The 22,809-nt window shown below is 42.4% G+C and overlaps 1 protein-coding gene across 1 annotated transcript in view; it reads left to right on the forward strand.

The window, feature by feature from the left end:
* The first annotated feature begins 2,445 nt into the window (after window positions 1-2,445).
* Window positions 2,446-22,809, forward strand: part of cox10.L (cytochrome c oxidase assembly factor heme A:farnesyltransferase COX10 L homeolog) — a 55,187-nt gene continuing 34,823 nt past the window's right edge. Inside the window, 4 exon segments of the mRNA NM_001096945.1 lie at window positions 2,446-2,548; window positions 10,175-10,302; window positions 10,648-10,930; window positions 11,556-11,680. Coding sequence (NP_001090414.1) covers window positions 2,542-2,548; window positions 10,175-10,302; window positions 10,648-10,930; window positions 11,556-11,680 — 543 coding nt within the window. The 5' untranslated portion in view covers window positions 2,446-2,541.

The raw sequence follows: 22,809 nt of genomic DNA on the forward strand, positions 1-22,809 counted from the left end.
CACTTCCTTCTGCCTCTTATTATACTGTCAAACACGTTTTTTTTTTTTTACAAAGCAGCACAAAGCCACTTGTGATGGAAAAATATTTTTATTTGGGGGGAAGAGCAGTTTTACATGTAGATCATACCAATGAAAAAATCCAGTTTGAAATACGAATCCCTAGCTCCCTATTCCAACGGCTCAGAAACTACAAGTTGTAAAGAATCTCAGTTATAAACGGTTAAATAGGACAAAGAACATTAAGAAAGGCAAGATGCAGAGAATGGCAACTAAGTTAATAAAGGGATTGAAGGATTTTAGTTATGAAGACAGATTGGCTAAGCTGGGGTTGTTTACACTGGAGAAGGGGGATATGATCACAAGATAAAATGGGACCAGATAGCAAACTCTCATTTTCTCTATTTACTAATAGCACCATAGAGATGGCACAAAAGTGTTTCTGGGGATGAGACCAAAGGGACTTTGGGAGAAAGAACAATGACTTTTGCAATTCTTTGCCCAAAGTGCTGCATTGGATTGGTATGTATACAAGGATTGGTCCTTGTATACTTTGCCCTGAACATAAGGTGCATGATTAATAAATGGCACTGATCCACACACAAGTGAGGAATCATAGTGAGTAAAATGTATACTCCGTCTCCTTAGGAATGGAAACAGGGGGAAAGCAAATCCTCCTCGGCCATGTTTATCACTGTATCTGTGAGGTGGGTACCAGTCTGTGTGTATATCAGTGTAAGTGTACCACTGTATCTGTGAGGTGGGTACCAGTCTATGTGTATATCAGTGTAAGTGTACCACTGTATCTGTGATGTGGGTACCAGTCTGTGTGTATATCAGTGTAAGTGTACCACTGTATCTGTGAGGTGGGTACCAGTCTATGTGTATATCAGTGTGAATGTACCACTGTATTTGTGTGGGTGTACCAGTGAGTGTGAGTTTCTGCACCTGCGTGGAGCACATCTTTCAATATCCTTGCCAGCATGAGTGTTCCAAGTGTCTTTATCATTGTTCTAGCGAGTGTGTCGGTGTGAGTCTAGGAGTGAGTGAGAGCTGGTACTAGTGAATGGGTGAGTGAGTAGCAGTGTTGGAGAGCACTATACAAATGAGAGGGTGGGCACCAGTCGGTGGGTATGGATATCATGACTGAAAGTGATGCCAGTGAATGAATGTCAGTAGCAGACAGTAAGAACAGGAATATGTTTATACCAATGCTAGTGTATGAGTACAAGTGAGGATCAATGACTCAGAGGCAGTGCCATTGTGTAACAGTGGGTACCTGTCACTGGAAAAAGGCTAGTGAGTGGGAGAGGAAACTAGTGTGTGAAAGTGTGTACCATTGGGAGAGGAAAATAGTGAGTGAGTGGGTACCAGTGAGTGGGAGAAAAGTCAGTGTGAGTGGGTACCAGTGAGTGGGAGAAAAATATAGTATGAGTGGGTACCAGTGAGTGTGAGTGGGTACCAGTGAGTGGGAGAAGAATATAGTGTGAGTGGGTACCAGTGAGTGTGAGTGGGTACCAGTGAGTGGGAGAAAAGTTAGTGTGAGTGGGTACCAGTGAGTGGGAGAAGAATATAGTGTGAGTGGGTACCAGTGAGTGGGAGAAGAATATAGTGTGAGTGGGTACCAGTGAGTGTGAGTGGGTACCAGTGAGTGGGAGAAGAATATAGTGTGTGGGTGCCAGTGAGTGTGAGTGGGTACCAGTGAGTGTGAGTGGGTACCAGTGAGTGGGAGAAGAATATAGTGTGAGTGGGTGCCAGTGAGTGGGTACCAGTGAGTGGGAGAAGAATATAGCGTGAGTGGGTGCCAGTGAGTGTGAGTGGGTACCAGTGAGTGGGAGAAGAATATAGTGTGAGTGGGTGCCAGTGAGTGTGAGTGGGTACCAGTGAGTGGGAGAAGAATATAGTGTGTGGGTGCCAGTGAGTGTGAGTGGGTACCAGTGAGTGTGAGTGGGTACCAGTGAGTGGGAGAAGAATATAGTGTGAGTGGGTGCCAGTGAGTGGGTACCAGTGAGTGGGAGAAGAATATAGCGTGAGTGGGTGCCAGTGAGTGTGAGTGGGTACCAGTGAGTGGGAGAAGAATATAGTGTGAGTGGGTGCCAGTGAGTGGGAGAAGAAAATAGTCAATGTTAGTGGGTACCAGTGAGTGGGAGAAGGTACCAGGAGGGTTGTCTCTAGCCTGGTGTTTATGTGGCCCAGACAATGCGATACTTGATGATGCCAATTGGGTATGAGGAAATACATATCACAGTTACAAAAGGAGCACCGTGTATGTGTGTAGGGGGGTGATGGCGGTGCCAGTAGCACGTGTGTGTGAGGGGTACCAGTGAGTAGTTACTGTGGGAAATACACACAGCAGGTTGGCACTGACAGAGTTGGGCGGAGCAAGCAAGCAATACAACATACAGAGATGACGAGATACGTCCACAGCGAAAACGACCTGCAGTAACCTCAAACCGGCCCGGAAACGCGTCGTCGGAAGTGGCATTTGACACCGAAATCAAGATGGCGGCGCGCATGTATTAAAGAGGACAGAGCGGGCACAGGATGAGAGGTATGGTGATTAGGGACAGAGGGTGCAAAGCGTACAAAGCGTGGGGTAGATCCCGCTGATTGAAGAGCTGTATTTATTTATTTATTTAAGCCCGCAGTTCTGGCCAGCAGTCCTTAGTGTTGGAGGCTAGAAGAAGTCACAATGTATTCATGCTGGCTATCCTGCTGTCACTTAGTGCCTGGCTGGCACCGCTGCTGTGCTCTGTCCCTCTATATACCTTCCTGCTGCACTGTCCCTCTATATACCTTCCTGCTGCACTGTCCCTCTATATACCTTCCTGCTGCACTGTCTCTCTGTATACCTTCCTGCTGCACTGTCTCTCTGTATACCTTCCTTCTGCACTCTCTCTGTATACCTTCCTTCTGCACTGTCTCTCTGTATACCTTCCTGCTGCACTGTCTCTCTGTAAACCTTCCTGCTGCACTGTCTCTCTGTATACCTTCCTTCTGCACTGTCTCTCTGTAAACCTTCCTGCTGCACTGTCTCTCTGTAAACCTTCCTGCTGCACTGTCTCTCTGTATACCTTCCTTCTGCACTGTCTCTCTGTAAACCTTCCTGCTGCACTGTCTCTCTGTATACCTTCCTGCTGCACTGTCTCTCTGTATACCTTCCTGCTGCACTGTCTCTCTGTATACCTTCCTTCTGCACTCTCTCTGTATACCTTCCTTCTGCACTGTCTCTCTGTATACCTTCCTGCTGCACTGTCTCTCTGTAAACCTTCCTGCTGCACTGTCTCTCTGTATACCTTCCTTCTGCACTGTCTCTCTGTAAACCTTCCTGCTGCACTGTCTCTCTGTAAACCTTCCTGCTGCACTGTCTCTCTGTATACCTTCCTGCTGCACTGTCTCTCTGTATACCTTCCTGCTGCACTGTCTCTCTGTATACCTTCCTGCTGCACTGTCTCTCTGTATACCTTCCTGCTGCACTGTCTCTCTGTATACCTTCCTGCTGCACTGTCTCTGTACAGCAGGGACAGCCGCTACCTGGCACCTCCTGTGCTGCTGCAGCAGATCCCTAACTGGTGGACTTCGAGACATGGTGGGAATTGTAGTTCTGCAACAGCTGGAGTGCTAGTTGCTTATTCTCACTGTCCTGTTACTCTGTTAATGGTCTGTTAGTGTTGCTGCTGAATACTGTGTCCCTAGAGGGGCCCTAATTATATATATATATATATATATATATATATATATATATAATCTTCACCAAAGAAGCCGCACAGCACAGGACTTATTGCAAAATAGTGCGTTTATTAGAAAATCTAACGTTTCGGCTGCAACACCAGCCTTTGTCAAAGACAAAGGCTGGTGTTGCAGCCGAAACGTTAGATTTTCTAATAAACGCACTATTTTGCAATAAGTCCTGTGCGGCTTCTTTGGTGAAGATTGTATGCGGCTTTTGCGAGGCATGCACCCAGGCTACGTGACGACCGTTTATCGTGAGTGCTGGGATTTTGGGGAAGTATATATATATATCTCAAGTCTTGCTGAGTGTTATGTGCCCGTGCTTACAGTGTGGCCTTATTGGTACAGTGTGTGTGCCTGTCTGTCTCTGTATTTGTTTTTGGAGATTAGGGCCCAAGAGCTACTGGGTATATATTTATTTATCCTGGCCCCTGGTTTGCTTATGTTGGAGATCATTTGTCCCTGAAATGTGCTTGGTATGGGCTCATGGAGGCTTGGTGCATATTGTTTTGTAATTGCATTGCTGCTGATCACTAATGTGAACTTAGGGACACAGTGGTAATGTATAGGGTGGGGTGTAACTACAGACGAAGCAGACCATGCGGCTGCAGGGGGGGGGGGTCAGGAAGTATAGGGACCCCATAAGGCCTTAATTAATTTTAATATATATATTGGTAAATAGGACAACCTCTGGATATTTTGGAAAGGAGGAAAAAGGTCACTCTAGTAGACTTTAGTTTCTCCCCAGGGACTGAGATAGGCTCAAGGAAGGGAGTTATGAAACAGAGAATCAGTGCTCTGTTTAAAGACTTTAGTAGATAGAGACTCCATTCCGCAGATCCAGTCCAGACATTGGAGTTCACCTTCCACAGGAAAGCTGTCCTGTGGAAAGACTATTTAAAGTTAATTAGAATGGGAGAGTGTGTCTCTCAGCAGGGCACAGCAGATAGGAGACCTGGCTGTGTTAGGAACTCCCAGAGGAGCTGGGAGTGCCGCCTGATACTGCACGAAGCAGAGGGAGCCTGTGACCATGACAAAGTTGTGACTCTCAGAGAGAGTCTTGCTAAAAGATTGAGGAAGCGAGGAGGCTAAACACTACCAGGAAGGAGTCCTGTGAGTACAGGGATGAGCCACAACATTGTTTTGTTTGCTGGTAGTCCACAATGGGCCCAGCCTAGTCAGGGACTGCTCCAAAGTTGGAAGATAGTGCCCAGTGGGCTTGGTTTTATTTTATGATTTGCTTGTATGATATAATGGTCACCCCTGTGGATAATTCACTGTTTGTTTAAAGTGGGAAAATAAACTGCTGTTTTTCTGGAAGAAGCTGTGTGTCCCTGTCTTTATGCTCCTTTGTCCTATGCTGCCTGCCTACCATTGACTAATTCCCCCAAAATTGACATGTGCAAGCTGCCAGTTTGCCACATTGTATACATTTTGTATATGCAAAAGGAAAGAAAAAGTGATTCTTGGCAACTTTGCAATATACATTCATACCTCATTCTCACTTCTCGAGTTTGTAGTTATTTGTACAGTAGCATGCTGCTGAAAGAATTATCTTGCTTTTTATTTTCTTCTCTGCTGATTCTGCCTCCTGAAACAATGTAGCAGAAGCCAGCTGATTAACAGGCTACAGAGGAGAACGGACTGCTGTTTAATTGTTTTAAAAGGCAGGCTCTGCTTTCAGTAGCAATTCAATACTCCTAAAAATCACTAAGAATTTTCATCACTCATGTATTATAAGGGATTATGTACTCCCTACTGTAAATTCTATTTTATTATTAACATGTATTTATATAGCGCCAACATATTGCGTAAGTATATTATAAGTCAATGAGGGGTCTGAGGTACAAGGCTGCAGGCTGAGTTATACTGGGAACTCTGGGTATCACTCCTATAATAAGGGATATGGTACCCCCTGTTGTAAATTATAAGAATATTCGAAGTCACTGGGTGGTATCCATGAGCTGTTAAGCTTGCCAATAACATGAGTACATTTAGGCCTTAGCTGGCTACTATTTGGTAAATCCTCATCAATTCAAAGGCCATTACTAAACGGTTTGCTAAAATTCAGTAGTTCTATCAATCTTGAGGGCAGTGAAATCAGCCTGAGACATTATAATATGTGCAGCAATCCCCACCCCGGAGCAGTACCCCCCCCCCCCAAACTCATGTGTGTAACAGCTCTACTAAATCTCCAGCACCTACTGGGGTATTTGGCTCTCCATACTTCTGGCTGGTCCTGACATATCTTCATGCTGTGGAAAACCAGAGTTGTGAGTTCATTTGAGGTATAAAAAACCTCTAAAACTAGATCTTTGATAAATTAGCTGCTTGACTTGAGCCTCCAGATGAGCAGGAGCACACCTGTTCATTGGTTATTAAAAGGGGGGGGGGAAAACATCCATTGCTTCAGCTGGGAAAGTGCAGTTTCATTGGGGGAGGCATCCCAATATCTGGGCTTCAGTGCAGTGTAACAGCTTGCCTCATTTGTTCATGTCCTTGCTGATTTGACAGCTAGACCAGATAGTTTTAAGTAAAACATGGATTTATATAGGTTATAGTTTTGCTATATATATATATATATATATCTATATATATATATCTATATATATCTATATATATATCTATATATATATATATATATCTCAAAAATTTGGAATAAAGCATTCCTGGGCCAGCACTTCCCTAAGTAAAATAAGTGTATTTTTATTTCATTTTGCACACGTCACAGTGCTCCAACGTTTCGGTCCCTCTTGGGACCTTTCTCAAGGATCCCGAGAGGGACTGAAACGTTGGAGCACTGAAATAAAAAGATACTTGTTTTACTAAGGGAATTGCTGGCCCAGGAATGCTTTATTCCAAATTTTGATTATATGATTGAGAATTGGCCGTGCACCCCTGAGATTGCTTGATTGGAGTGCGGATACTGAAGATATATATGTGTGTGTGTGTGTGTGTATATATATATATATATATATATATATATATATATATATAATATTTTTTTTTTTAGATAGAAATACCTATTTAGTTTCGTTTGCAACCCTGACCAGCCTCTTTTGTCCCAGATCCTTGGTAAAATCATTCCATTTAAAAAAAAACTAAAGCCTAAGGCTATACATGCTCTACTTTATATACTGGACTTAATCTACCAGGCCAGAGGTTCATCAGCCCTATAACAGTAATAATCGAGGACTTCAAATTAGTCCACATCAGCTCCCTATCTTGAATCTTTTTATGCCAATCTTAGGGGTTGTTGGAAATTAGCACAACATTAGCAGAAAGCGAGATTATATCTGTCATAGAAATATACAAAAAATTAGCTGCTCCCAGCTCACTGTACTAGTGATGTACAAATCGGATTTCTGTTGACCTGCACTGAACCTGAGCCGTCTGCCTCCTCCCCTCTATAGGCCCGCCCTGCCGATGATGTCACAAAAGGGCCGAGCACACACCTATAAAATCAGAAGCAGGAAGCTGGCAATGTAAGGTTGCAAAGGAAGTGCTGAGGTCGGCCCGAACCAGCCCGACCCGCTGTTATCGGGCCGGCCCACACATCACTACACTGTACGTTTTGGAGAGGCTGCACAGTCCTTAGTCGTTTCTAAGATGCTGATGGTGCTATTTACTGTCTTTATAAGGGTGATCACAGTAACAATTAAACCTATGATTAAGGGCACGAGCCCAAAGTGCATCAGGTTTTTGATCCTCTTGTCTGTTTTTAAAAGTGGAACCAATAAAGACTATTTTATTTTATTCACTTGGAGTCTGTGCTGCTGTCTGGATTTTGAGGAGTACATCTGTCATAAAAGCTGAGTTGGTAACTTACAGACTAGTGAATGGTGCAAGAATAATGTCAATGACTGCAGAGGGGATCACAATATAACCACTGTTGTGATCCAGTCATTTGGCGTGGATGGGTAAATAAGTGCACAGTTTTACATGTATGGCATTCTAGCCACGCAAGCAGATATTTGCAGTTCACGGCCATTGATATTCCTGTTTAAAAGCATCAGGTCTCCATTGTATGTACGCACACTACTGTTGCACGTGGAGGTCTTCATATATTAAATCCAAAAAGTCAGAAAGTTAAAAGACTATGTAAGGAAAAGTTAACAAATCCACATTGTGTTTGAATACTATCTTTAACTTTGCCATGAAAGTATTTGCAGATGCTTTTACATTACCCATCTGATCCCACATGTTCCTCTACGAGGAAGCTGCCATATTTGTGCAGCAGGAGTCCATAAGCATTAGACATTCTAACTTGACATGTTAAAAAGGGACAGTCAGGTTTAGGAACTTCAAGTAACAACTACTTACAAAAACAGAACCATCAATGAAAAATGATCAACATACACTATAGGTAACTTTTAATGTACATTAATATTATGAAGAATAGTTTTTTAGTGTTAGTATTACTTATATTAAATCATAGTGTTCTTATGGCCTTTATTTTATTTGCTGTGTATATGTTTTTTGGACATACTGAGTTTCCCTTGCCTTCCCGCTGTGTCCTGTTCAGCAGACAAAGGGTGAAGGAATTCGATCCTGTCCCATAAATCCCTTGGGTGTTTTTATTAGCCCTAAGCGCTCAGAATCTGCCCTGAGCCAAGTAGAGCGAATGTGGAAAAATTTAGTGACACGGCCCAGCTCAGATAATCCATTTGGCCCGTAAACTTTTTCTTACAAGTGCAGGGGGCTGCCCCAAGCCATGGAAAAAATCAAGCAAGATCATACTTACCATGATCATAAATTCAGCTTTTATTGACCCGGGTTTTACCAGTGGAACTTTTTATGATGTGACAGCTGCCGCCATTAAACACCCCCTTTCTCGGTTCTAAGGTGAAACAGTGTAATGTTGATACTGTTCTGATGGAGGCCCATAAAAACCATGTATTAACATGATTTTTTTTGGATGTTTAGAAGATATGTTTCATTCAGCCGAAGCGGGTCTACCAGCTGCTTCCAACAGCAACACCATAGGGGGCATGTTCTTTTCACGTAAAGGGTAGTATAGACCCTCACCTTCTGTGGATCCTTTGATGCTGCACCAATCCATCCCTGTTTATAAACCCTGTTTATATAATGAGAAGCATACAATTTACCAAACATTAGGGGTTATGTAATAAAAGGCACTAAGTTTGCCCAGGGGCAGTAACCCATAGCAACCAATCAGCAGGTATCATTTAGTGATCACCTGTTTAAAAGCAAACATCTTATTGGTTGCTATGGGTAACTGTTCCTGGGCAAACTTAGTGCCTTTTATTACATATGGGAGATGTGTTCTAATGGGTCAGCCCTTCTGGGCCCAAAGTGTGCTAATGGTAGTGATGTGTTTATGACCCAGTAGAGTTCTAATTATAGAGGTTAAAGGTTCTGGTTATCAGGGTTAGCATGGGTCACTCTCTGAGCTGCAGTACAGTTAGTTCTGACTCTGACTTGGCTGTACCCTTGTGACTGAGGGGGAATATACATGTAATGGGGTTTAAGGGCCGTTCCTGCTGGCACTCGGCGCTCGTTTGGGTAATTACATTATATTTAACATTAATCTTTCCACTGAGGTAACTCATTACTTATTAATATAACAGGCCAATGTATTTCTAAGAGAGATTTCATTTCCTCCCCTTGCACTCCAAGGCTGCATTAAAATTTTGGGTTTTGGCTGCTGCTTTTGGGAATGACACAGGAACTGGAAAAATGACGAGTGAGTGTTTGTTTAATTCCTGGCTAATGACCCTGTGAAAGGCTTCGCTCAATACGCAACTTACAGCAGTTTACATACTGGGCCAGGGCAGGAGAATGTGTCGCTGGTTTTAATGGGAACAGAAAAGGCTGGATTTCAGGCGCTTGTCCTGTGGCCAAAGTTTTGGAGGGGTGGGGTGTGTGAGTTTTTTTTAAGTCCTAAAGGCCAACTAGACCTCATTTACAAGTTGGAGTACAAACACACTTTTATGCTGAAAGAAGTGTATATTGTATGTGGCACAAGTATATATATATATATATATATATATATATATATATATATATATATATATATATATATATATATATATATTATTTTAATAGAAAACAAAATCAATATTATTATATTATTATTATATATATAATAGAAAATCACGGAGGAATATCACTATGATGTGATCGAAACGTTGGAATTTCTTGTTTTTCTATTAAAATCAGTTACTCTAACTGAGCCTGTTAAGTGCGGTATTTATTTGCTATTTTGTACACATTTTACCTGCACCCAGGCATGCTGTGTTATACCCAGGTTCCCAAATGACTTGGGTCTTTGCATATGTGGTGGCTCCAGTCTGGGGGAGCCAAACATTTGTCCATCTGGCTAATGGTCAGTTCAAAGAATATATTCCAATATTCCATTGCTTCCATTGTACTAATGATTGATGCCAACCCTAACCATTACCCTTTTCTACTTCCGTCCAAGGGGTATCAGCTATGTGCCTGGCACAGCTTCATGGCAAAGTCACAGGGCAACTTATCGCCTGTCGGGTTCTGCAGATATGCAGGAGACACCCTGACCGCTGGCCTTTATTTCATCCACCCAGATGTAAGGTATGTACCACTACGATTTCTGTCATTTCCCTAACCTTGTTCTTCAGTCTGGTATGTACCAAAGCAATAATGGCTTGGTGGGTTCCTTTTATTGTAGTAATGTTTATTGTGCATTCTCCTGGAAATGTCTGAGATTTCACCATGCTGTATGACTACTCACTACCCTCTACCACTAACATTATTTCTGACTATACTGTTGTGCCGACCATACTGTAACTGGGTTACATATAACCCTTCTGTGTGTACCCTAAACCATGTATATAACCCCGCCATATCATGCAGTTTAGGCAGCATTATTTCCTGTTGTTTGGCAGGTGATTCCTGAATGTCCTTTTCTCGTTCCAGTATGTGACACAGCACATAACCTTAAACCAAAGAGTCAAGCCGAAACCAGAGACAGTAGAAAGCTCTGTCCAAGAGGAGACAATTGTACAAGAAGTAAAAGCCATATCCACAACTTTCCCTTTACCTACCCCTGAATCATACAAAAATGCAACTACTCAGGGACCCCCAGCTGATCACAAGCTACCGCCCTCAGCCAATGAGGAACGGGGCTGGAGGGAAATGAAAGTCGAAATATCTACCCTACCAGGTGTTTTGGCACGGCTCTCAAAAATCAGGCTTACAGGTAGGCTATTAAGTGTACTGTGAAACCTTAATTTAAATCTTTTGATTTTAATTTTTCCCTTATTTTACACTGTTTTTTTTTTTTTTTTGCAGTACCATCAATAATAATGCTTAATGCATTTCCCTGATCTTAGATTTTCCGTGATTTTACACCATTTTTTTCTGGTCCTCTAAAAAAAATAAAATGGGGGTTTAGCTGTAGTTGGTATGTTCTCTCTGTGTCTGTGTGGGTTCCTCCAGGAGCTCCAGGTTCCTCCCTCAGTCTTAATAAATACAAGCAGGTTAATTGGGTTCTGCTAAATCTCACTGTAGTGTCTGTGACTGTGATAGGGACCTTAGATTGTAAGTTTGCTGGGGTGGGGACTGATGGGAGTTTGGTAGGGACTTTAGATTGCATGCTCCATTGGGGAACAGGCCAGGACTGGCAATCTGTGGGTTCTGGCAAATGCCAGAGGGGCTGCTATACGATCCCATAGTTACTATTTAGTGGGCTGGTGGAGGACTATTTGGGCCTCTGTGTACTTGGAATGCCTGGGCCTATTTTGACTCCCAGTCCAGACCTGCTGGAGAATGAACTGATGGGCATGATGTATATATAACCTCTGTTCTTGCTTCTTTCTTTCTAGCCCTAGTGGTGATAACTGCATCAGCTGGGTATGCCATGGCTCCCGTGTCCTTTGACCCAACTTGTTTCCTGATTGCATCAGTCGGAACCGGTCTGGCTTCCTGTGCTGCCAACTCCATCAACCAGGTGGCTTTTTCTTCTTTTTAATCACAATAGCAATTGCACAGAATGTGATTTGCAGGTATTGTACATTCCAGGGAGGAGCCTCCAAGGTATAAACACATTAAGAATTTAAGGGTTTGATGTTTTCCTTTGCCTCTGGTTATTGGGTTCAGGGGAAGAGCAGAAAAGGATTATACTACAGAGGAAATATACTTATCAGTTACCTTACATTCTAAAAATAAGGGCTTTTTGTTAACACTGTAAATCTGTAATTTAAATGTTTTGATGGTTAATACATGTTCTGATGCAGGGCAGTGGGAGGTAATTGGGAGGCACAGTTGTTCTGCAGTTTTTTAACAACAGATTTCCAATAGTTGTAACTATGTCTGTGGGTGAATATAATGTGTGGGAAAATTAATAACTTAAATTTTGAGTAAGCTATAGTTGCTTTTGTGCTTTTGCAAAGAAGTGAATTTCATGGTATTCATTGTAAGCAGCAGTACTGCCCTGCTTTATGGCTGAGATTCAAGCTATCTTTGAAACAGAGCATTCTGTCACAGTGACACAGATCCTATCTGATCCCCATTGTAAGCAGCAGTCCTGTCCTACTTTATGGCTGAGATTCTAGCTATCTTTATAACAGAGCATTCTGTCACAGTCGCACATATCCTATCTGATCCCCATTGTAAGCGGCAGCCCTGTCCTCAGGGGTGCTTCACCAATGAGGCGAGTTGAGGCTGTCGCCTCAGGTGGCAGCGCCCCACTAGGTACCAGGGGCAGCAAAAATGCTGCTCCTGGTACTTTAAGAGCGAATTTCCGGGGAGGGGGGGCAGCAGCAACCGCTGCTGCCTCAGGCGGCGGAGGGGCCAGGATCGCCCCTGCCTGTCCTGCTTTATAGCTGAGATTCTGTCTACAATTTAGGAGGTAGCAAACATCTGAATTGTTGCTATGGGTTACTAGACGTAGGCAAACTTTGTGCCCTTTGTTACACTACCCAGTAAGTGACCTGTTCAGTTTTGCAAGGAGTTGTCTCTGGAATTCATTTGGAGGGCTGAGGGATGTAGGAATATGTTAGAAGTTTGATACTTTATATGAAACATTTAGGACACAGAATGATTCTGTGTTAGAAATCACATTTCACTTGCTCCAATATAAACCCCTAAGAGTAATTGCATTTTTTAATGTTAAGAAGATAGTAATCAATCCATTAAAATGCTCTCCAAGTTCCAATCCTCCCTTATGCAAGAGATGTAATTGAGTTTGATTTCTCCCTGTTTAAAATCCGGCTGTGCTGCATCCATTTCATTAGCCCCATATCTGTGAGCCTGGTGAGATAACAAAGAGCGGGCATTAGCGCCCACACATTCCCACCCTTGCCCTGGCAATCAGATAAGTAAATGATATGGAGCAGTTGGTTTAATACAATCGCTCATCTTAATCCCCGGATTATTCATGCGTGTGTAGGGGCCCCATGCTTTATCTCTGACTCGGCATTCTTTGGGTTAATATCAGCTGTGCCATCTCATACTTGCTCAAATGAAAGCCTTAGGAGGAGGAGGAGGAGGAAGGGAGTCTTATGAAGAGTGTCTGAAAGCCCCAGATTTATCTGCCGTTAGACAAGTGGATTGGCCCCTGGACATCTTGTATACATACAGGAACAAGGCCCTGTCCCTATTCTCTGTATAGCACACATATTTTCAGATCTCCTGTCCTTCACTGTTAATGGCTTCCCACAGCGATTTTTTTTCCCTCTACTTTCAACTTCAGTTCCTCTTATTCAGACTGGGGTAACAGGTAAGAAAATGTAATCCCTGGGGGGTGCCTAACAACTTGGCAACCCTCCAAATATTTTACAATTCTTTTCAGTCCATATATATATATATATATATATATCACGTCTTGATAAAGGTCCCAGACGTGGACCGAAACATCAATTAAATAAAGAAAGTAAATTTTAAAAGAAAAATCCTGGTGTGCATCAGCATTCTATTATTATACAAGCCATCCTGTCTTGCACCCAGGTGAAAGTCACACAAATACAAGAGGGCCTCTGCACTCAACCCATTATCAATATATTTAAGACAGAGACATTTTATGCATATTTGTTTATATGTATTTTGTGGTCACAGACTCATTGCATCCCTGCCTAATGGTTTTAAAATTAGTGGTGAGCACAACTTTCCCTTGTTTTATATATATATATATATATATATATATATATATATATATATATATATATATATATATATATATATATATATATATATATATATATATATATATATATATATATATATATATATATATATATATATATATGTAAATCGAGGAAGGGGATCAGCACTCACAGGTCTTAAAAAGTCAAATAATAATTTATTAAGGAACTATGGACTAAAGTTTGAGAAAGGCCCTGGGCGGGCCGAAACGTTAGTCCATAGTTCCTTAATAAATTAAGATGCAAAAAATCAGTGAAATTTATTGAAAATAAATAACTGACGTTTCGGCTAATCCTATAGCCTTTCTCAAAGTGCAATACATTTAAACCCCAAGTGGTGGGAAAAACACTTCTTAAGACCTGTGAGTGCTCGCCTTTTTCCAGGATACCTTACCTTACTGTATGTATATACACACACAGTCTACGAGAAACTATTCATAGACGTTGATGAGAGGTAATCGCACTCGCAGGTCTTAAATTGTAAAAAAAAGTTTGTGCCATGAAATAAAACACAATTTTTACTATTTAAGACCTGTGAGTGTGACTACTTCTCATCAACTTCTATATATCTATATAATATCATGCAAATCAAGGCACTCACAGGTCCTAAAATATGGTCAAAAAGAGAGTTTATTTGTTATTCCAGCATTTCGGTCTTCCTTGAGACCTTTGTCAAGACCTTTGTCAAGGGGGCTCATTTCGGCATAGGGGCTGATTCAGCATAGGGGCTGATTCTTGACCCCTGTTATTCAGTTTTAACACAATGGGTTATGCTAACCTTCAGCCTCAGAACCAGTCCCAGAGGAGGGGGGGCAGCCACACATTTTGGAGATACTGCTGTAGATGTATGGCCACCTATGTTGCTATGTATGATTTGACAGATCACAAGATAATCTGTATAGTTAGAGAGGCAGGCTGGTTATGATAGAGCATTGAGGGAATCGGTGTTGGCCTATTAGCTCCTGTGCTTTAATGCAGACACTGGCACCTTAAGGGCAGCATAGAAGGAATGATAAATGGTTTGTAGCTGGGGACTTCTGGGGGTAGGAAATTAATTTCTATTCACTCCTTTGTAGTGCTAGCCCACCCCCTGTATTGCAGCTCATCATCTGAGTGTAGAACAGTCGACCCGGCATTCTCTATTCCAGATAAGAGTCCTAAGAGAAGCCAATTCAGCGCAGGGGTTAAAGGTCAGCTCTGCCTTTTTGTCACAATTTAATTGCTGTTTCTCTAACTCCCCAAATTGTATTACATTCCATTTTTCCAGGACGTCGTTTTTACACACAGCATGACTGCTGGTCCCCTTGCGCAGGCAGAGAGGGGAGAGTGGTTTGGAGTAATACCCTTGTCATCAACAGACAGTGTGCGGCTAATAAGCCGGCTCCAGTATTACCCGGGGAGGGGAGGCACATTGCTGTGTTTATTTAGAGCAAAAGGTGTATGAAGGTGCCCATTGGTCGCGCAAACCTGTCCTGCCAGGAGTTACAAATGAAATATGATATGTGACAGGCTATTAAACAAGGGCCGCAATCTAGAATTGGAGTCGGCTGGGGAAGGCAGTGAGCAATTTCCTAACAAAATTCAGGGAAAGACCCAGCTCATATTAGGGTCACAGATCCCTTCCCCCATAACTATAGCTGTAGTCTTGCTTCCCCCAGTACAGAAACCTGCTTGCACACACATCACAGAGAATGGAGGGATATTGCTATATCCATGGCTCCCAAGGGCCATCTTCCACCTTTCCTATTGGGCTATCCTGGGCCATCTGTTGGATAGGGCTCTGATGCCCTGTAATGGGAATCTGAATACTAATCAGCTTTGTATTATGACTTTTATATTGTGTATACACTGTGTATTGTGAGCCAGTTGCTAAACTCAGGTAAGTGACAACCAAAAAACAGATGGGAAATTCTGGGGGGGGGCACCTTTAGAGGCACAGATGTTGGGCAAACTGCCTAACCATTTCTGTGTTTGTACAGCCCCCAAGCAGAGAGTTCATTCTGTTCTTAGAAACCCTCCTTTAGGAAGTGATGCTGTCTGATTAACCAGGTACTTCTCGCTGTGAGTCAGATGATCAGACGCTGCGCCACGCAATCCAGGGCTTCTCGTTGCTCCCAGATCAAACACAGTACCTTGCATTAGGAAGCACTTTCCTTCCTGCAAATCTAAATATTCCTGTTATCTGTCTGATAACAAGCTGCATAGAGGGGTAATTCCACAGATCTAGCAGCCAGTTATACATCTGATTAAAGTGGGAACAGGCAAAGCTATCAATAAACTGCCAAGTGGTTCAGGAAACATGTAATAAAATGAATAGAGCTTTATCTTAAGTGGAGACGCTTGAGAGGTGAAAGCTGGGGCAAAGGATTGCAAGCTTTTGAGCAAAGACATCATTGTCCTTTGGTTTTATTGTTAATATGTTTGTGAAAGTTCTCATTCATCCAGGTTATGGTATATCTATAGAAATAAGTCAAATCAACTGGACTTGCTGTGTTTTTTTTCTTAAGACGTTTCACCAGTCATCCAACTGGCTTTCTCGATTCAGAATTCAGAACTCAGCCCTGTACTTACATCTAAAAGAAAAAGGACACACGTTTGAAGACTGCCAAGTCCAGATTCTAGACCGGGAGAGTGACTGGTTTAAAACCGGTGTTAAAGAAGCCATATATGTAAAAACTGAAAAACAAAGTCTGAATAGAGGTGTGTGTGTGTGGGGGGGGGGTGCGACATCTATTGTCTGCCACTTACAATTGGCTCCTCTCCCTGGAAGTTTCAATAACACATCAAATCTCCAATTTTGCTAATACAATCAACACCTAATTTAATGACATCATTGTGGATTATGATAAACAGATTATGCAGATTGGAGCAACATTCCAGAGGATATAAAGCGAAGCAAGATCCTATGTACAAGTTAGTCTGAATTGAGAAGCCAGTTTGATGACTGGTGAAACGTCTTCAAGAAAAAAACACAGCAAGTCCAGTTGATTTAACTTATTTCTATAGATATGTTTTATTGTTAAGCTTTCCCGTGTCAGATACATTGACACCTGGCAGCCATAACTGTGCTGGAATTCTGGGAGTAAATGCTGCATTGTGGGTAAAAACACATTTGCAACTTGCACCTTGCATTATAAATAAGCCCTACTATCTGCATGTGTTATCTTTCATTTGATTCACTAGTGTCATCCCATAGGGGCCATTCGGATTGGCTGCTGATGAGCTGAAGTGCAAGATGGAACCTTTCCATATAGCTGTTCAGATCACTTTGTGCCCTAACTCTCCATTCATGACCACTGTCTGGTACCCAGGCTGCACTGGCAATCTGTGGGTTCTGGCATATGTGAGAGGGGCTGCTGTAATGTCCCAAAGACGGTCACTATTTAGTGGGCTGGTGGAGGACTATTTGGGCCTCTGTGTACTTGGAATTCCAAGACCTATTTTGACTCCCAGTCCAGACCTGCTGGTACCCAAGTGTTGGCACATACATATCTGCTCTATTACCAGTCCCTAGTGGGCTGCATAGTCAAGTCTCTCTGGTCTAGGTTCTACCCCTAGACAGCAGTTAATGTCGGCATTACAGTTTGCCGGGGGGCACGTTACCCAGATTAAACTTGTCAAAACAAAACAAGTATCAAATCCAGTGGCACATCAGCCTGTTTGTCTGCCTTTTGCCATTTAGTCTGAATAGCTCAAGGTCTAGCTAGCAAGTTCAGAACGAAGTTGCCATCAAGGTACACTACTTCCCACAGTGAAGGAGTGCGTTAGAGCTCTAGCACAGGGGAACTCTTCTTTGTAACTAACAAAATGGGCAGTAATAGCTGCTGGCCAGTGCTAATGACAAGCTAAAGGGCAACTTGTGTCACAGTTTGGTGTGAGCCGTATATGTATTTTTTCACTGGCAAACACTTTTAGGGCTTATTTATGATGCAATCGTCTACTTTAATAAATGATTCAATGGACACAAGGGAAACTTAGAATTAACACCAGCCTTGAGCTGCCCTTAGCAAGTTGCCTCTACACATGCTTCTAACTTGTGGCCAGTGAATTGGACACATGTTTTAGTGTTCAAGTTGGTTTTTGCACCTAGAGCTGAGCCCACTAATGTTAAATGCAGTCCCCGTTTATTCCGAGGGGCCTCATTTATCTGGCAGGAAGATTTTTATAGCACCCCAGTATTTATTTCTGCATTGCCAGAGGAGACTACAGTGAAGGGGTCAGTGTGGCTGATTCTTATCCAGAGGATCAAAGATAGAAACCTTAACCTTATGTGTGTGTGATGCATGTCCTGCCAAGGGGGGGCACACACCTCATGCTCTGACCCCCCTCTGTAAGGCAATACCGGTGGGCTTTGTACTTGGGATACACTGATCAAAGGAGTCTCTCACAGTCTTCCTCACTCAAGTGTCCTGCACCGCATATGCCCCGGGGTCACTGTAACTTCCACACAAACATTCCAGTCGCAGCTTCTCTGGGGCAGCAGAGCATAAACTCTCTCTGTCTAGGGATCCGACTGCCTCTGAGGTGTTGCTGGATCCAAATGGGACAGGACAGGCTTTTCCCTCTTGGGTCATCATTGCATGATATGGAACCTTTCGTAACTAACACAAATACATGGGCTGGCATGCATCTCCTGTTTCTCTAAGTTTTATTACCTAGGATAAAAAATTATCTATACTTTTTACCCCTAATGTTGCCCTTTCTGTAATGGTGCCAACTGGATACAGGTGTATATATACATGTGGCCTTAGAGTTAGTGTCCGTAATTTGGTGAATGTGAGTCTGTGGGGCGACTTTGTCTTCAAGTCATCAAGAAACTTGGATTTTGAATGTCTTGCCGTGTGCCCAAATTTCTACCTAGCAAACTGGTAAGATCACTAATTGTAACTATGACCTAAACCTGTTTCTTAATTAGTGGTCACGCACACAGGTGGCATTGCCCAATTAGAAGATCTGGTCACCTCTTGTGAAGCCGGATGTAGAGCTGTTGAAGGATCCTTACTGATTAAAGGGGCTTTCATGACCCCATAATACCTTGTACTAATGTGTTGCTTATAGGAAAATGTCTTGGTTTATGTTCACCCCCCCCCCATTCCCTTGTTTGCAGAAGGTGGAGATGTATGACTTGTTCTGTCATATCTGCAGCTGAGCCATTGTATATGTTTGGGCACAGATGCTTGCGTTCCGCCTCCCATTGTTTTAACAGGGCAATTATTGTTCTGTACACGGCCCGTCTCTGTCAGGCGATCAGCAGGGAATTAACAGTTGGAACCATGCAATAGGAGAGAAAACACAATTTTATATCCCACTGTTAGGTCAATCTCAGGAATGCCTTTGTGTATAAATCTTTTATTACATTTTTGTTTTTAATAATGCACCGGGTTTTCCTGTAGTATCATCACTAAAGATGGGGCAGTTAAGTGGCAGCACCCCAAACCGTTTCATTGCATAGAGTAGGGGTGCAAAAGAGTAGAAGTAAAATACTGGGGTATGAGTGTGGAATGGGTAGGGGTAAAGGATTGTGGGAGTATAATACCACGATAGGTGACACCATAATGAAGACTGTGGGATTGGTGAGCATTGGAGGCAGGCCCGGACTGGCAATCTGTGGGTTCTGGCAAATGCCAGAGGGGCTGATGTATGGTTCCATAGAAAGTTACCATATATTGGGCTGGTAGGGGGCTGTTTGGGCCTCTGTGTACTTGGAATGGCAGGGCCTGATTGGAGGAGATTAGGAATTCCTGTCCTTGTTGCTGTACTTACAGATCTGAGGAAGGCATGGAGCATAAAGGCTAAATTAGATTTTGAACTATTTATTACCTTACATATAACATCTAAGTCTTCCTTCCTGCCTGGGCTGCACTTCTATGTTCTCACTGAATTCTTCGCTCTGCCCTGCTCTGTGGCACGGATGAATATTTCTCCCTCCCTGATTCCAGCTATTCCCGTCTCCTTAACTCCACACCATAAAGTTTAAATCTATATCATATCATATGCTCTCCGAGTCGGTTCCGGCAATCAGACCAATTTACGGGAAGAAGTCGTATCCACCAAAGGAAATGTAAACTTTTCTGAAATATTTGGGTCCCTCTGGTAACCTCCGGTGTAAAACAGCTTGACGTTTGCCTGGGAAAGTCTGAGGGATTTTACTGTGTATGATTCATGGGTCTATTTTCCCTTTATAGATAAGGTTTAGATTTTTTTTTAGTGTGCTGATCATTTCCTAGAAGCACTGCAAATTGATGAATAAATTCTCTCTGTTCCAGAGCTTAACTTATAAAACTGGATCCGGCTGTAGGATCAAGGTTTATGGGTTCCTGTGTTGCCCCATCGAATATATCCGCGGGACAGGTGCACACCGCTCAGCTGCGCAAACACAAGTCATGTTTGTATTTATGTATATTATATTCAAAAGCACATGGCATGTACATACCTGTGTTCAGGCTACTTTTAGAATACCATTTAATTTCGACTATTCTGCCAAACCATCTGCATGTATGGCCAGTCGGTGGTACGTACATGAATGATGCATTTCTACATTTTTTACAAATCCTGTGTTAAGCTAAACTGAAGCCAATCTCATGTGACTAAAACTCTAGATAACTGAAATCAACAATTTTATATTCACAAACCTTTTTCCCCCCAAATTTAAATATGTGTTCAGATTTGTTTCAGTACTTTTAATTAAAGAAGTAGGCTAGAAATGTTGTACGTTATGTTTTGGGCTTCTGTACCAGCCCAAGGCACCCACAGCCCTTTAGCAGGAAAGATCTGTGCCTCCAAAGATGCCCCAGTAGCTCCCCATCTTCTTTTCTGCTGATTCACTGCACATACTCTGTGCTGCTGTCACTTACTGAGCTTAGGGACTCACTCAAAATATACAGTACACATAGAATCGAAATGTCACAATATAAGGTTGATTATTAATTAATACAGATAATTACTACATGGCAGCACAGAAACCAGTGCAACTAGCACCAGAATATAATAATCATACCTGTAGCATCAGTTTATATTACAGGTCAACCTAATTTTCTGCTCGATAATTTGGGACGACCCCTAAGCTTAGCTTTTCAACATCAGCTCAGAGCCCACTGAGCATGTGAGTGTCACAGACACTATCCAAGATGGTGACTCCCCTGTGACAAGTTTGAAGTCCTGGATCATTGCTGCTATTGACAAGCTGGTGCAATAAGTTTAGTATATAACATATGGCATTTTTAGCCATTTTTATTTTTAGGGTTAAGTTCTCCTTGTAAAACTTTTCATAATTTGTCTTTGATTTTAAAATGCATATTTTTTGCTTTTGAGCTGTTATATGCATGTATGCGATTCATGAATAGAAGTTAGTGATACAATGTAATTAGGAAGGTTCATTTGTCGTCCAACCTGCATCATTAGTGCAAAAGGCTCGTAGTTGATAGATGCAGGTATTCACAGAGACTCGACTGCTGATGGTTTTATGAATATTTTCTAGTCAATAAGAAGCTTGGAGAAGTCCTTGTATTCACTGGAAAGAACATTTGGCTGCTTGATAAATAGACAAAAAGAGGTCCCCCCATCAGAGAATTTCCTAATAAATGAAAGACTGGTCACATATAGATAGTGTCTCTCCCCCCAACTCATGATAAATACAAGCCGTGACAATGCCGGACCCTGCGCAGAATATCAGCCTTTAAGGACTTGTCACTTTGCAGACAATTCTGCGATTCTGTAATGGAACGTATCTAGAAAAGATATCCAAATTATGGTTAGTTAGTTATGGGTCAGTTTTGTTTCATGTATCAGAGGCAGGCCCTTTCCCCTATGGAAGAATTGGCACTTTCTACCTCTCCCCGATGGAATATTTTTCCAGCCAGATATGGAAAAACGGTCCGTACCGTTGCTTCCTGTAATTGCTTTTCAAAGGGACCCTTGTTCCCTGTCCTTGCTGAAAACCCTTTACTTCTGAGCTCCCGGCTAACACCAGATACGGGGATCCTTAAAATACTTATCAGCCTTTAACTGGTGTGGACAGCGGTGCAAATCATATTAAGGACACCCGCTAAACTCTGCGGCAAGTGGATAATTAGCTCTTTGTTTCAGATTTCAGTCCGCAAGCTCAGGGGAATCGCCCAGATAGTACAGTCATTGCTCCAAATCTCATTGGCTACACTCTTTTATAGGTCCCTGCATCGGTGGGGGGTCTCCGAGCAAAGCGACAATGTGGTAAACTTTCTCACTTGGATGCTCAGTGCTAATCCCGCACAAATTCACACACTGTCCCCTTTGCACCGTTTTTCGGCTGCGTTCCACAGGGCCCCGCTGTCATCTCTTCGCAGACATGCTGTCACTCCTAACTCATTGTATGGAGGTGGCTCAGAGTCACGGTAACTTAGTTTTGTCTTTCTCCGTTGGGTCTTGAATTTTATCCCACAGTCGACAAACTTAAATCTTAATAAGAGGGGCATTCAAGTCTTGTGAAGAGGCCCTTTGTGCCCGGGGCTGTGATACAGGCAGAACAAGGGCATTTAATTGAAATATTAGGAGCAATAGGGGCACTCTAGGCTAGGGCTGATGAGTATATTTTATAATTACTCTATGTTATGTTTATCAGTCCAGAGATGTATAGTTACCCCTATAAGCCCAGTGGTTGGCACATTCTCTTTGTTGCATAGACCTCAGTCAAGATCACTCTCTTCTGATGACTTTATTATATATAATGTAATAATATATATATTATGTATACACAACCCATGCACAGATAATATATACTATATATATGCATTGTTCCTGATTGGTGGGCTCTGTTTGCATAGATAATTGAAAGAGCCACTTCCTGAAAGGAAGAGATAGGAAAAATAATGGAAAGATAAAGATAATTACAGAAATGACTTAAATATTTAATGGGGGAAGTGGCTGGCCAGATTTCAGCTCCCTTTAATGCTGAGATAAGTGA

The sequence above is a fragment of the Xenopus laevis genome, chromosome 9_10L (genome assembly GCF_017654675.1).
Source record: "Xenopus laevis strain J_2021 chromosome 9_10L, Xenopus_laevis_v10.1, whole genome shotgun sequence".
NCBI classification, from domain to species: Eukaryota; Metazoa; Chordata; class Amphibia; order Anura; family Pipidae; genus Xenopus; species Xenopus laevis.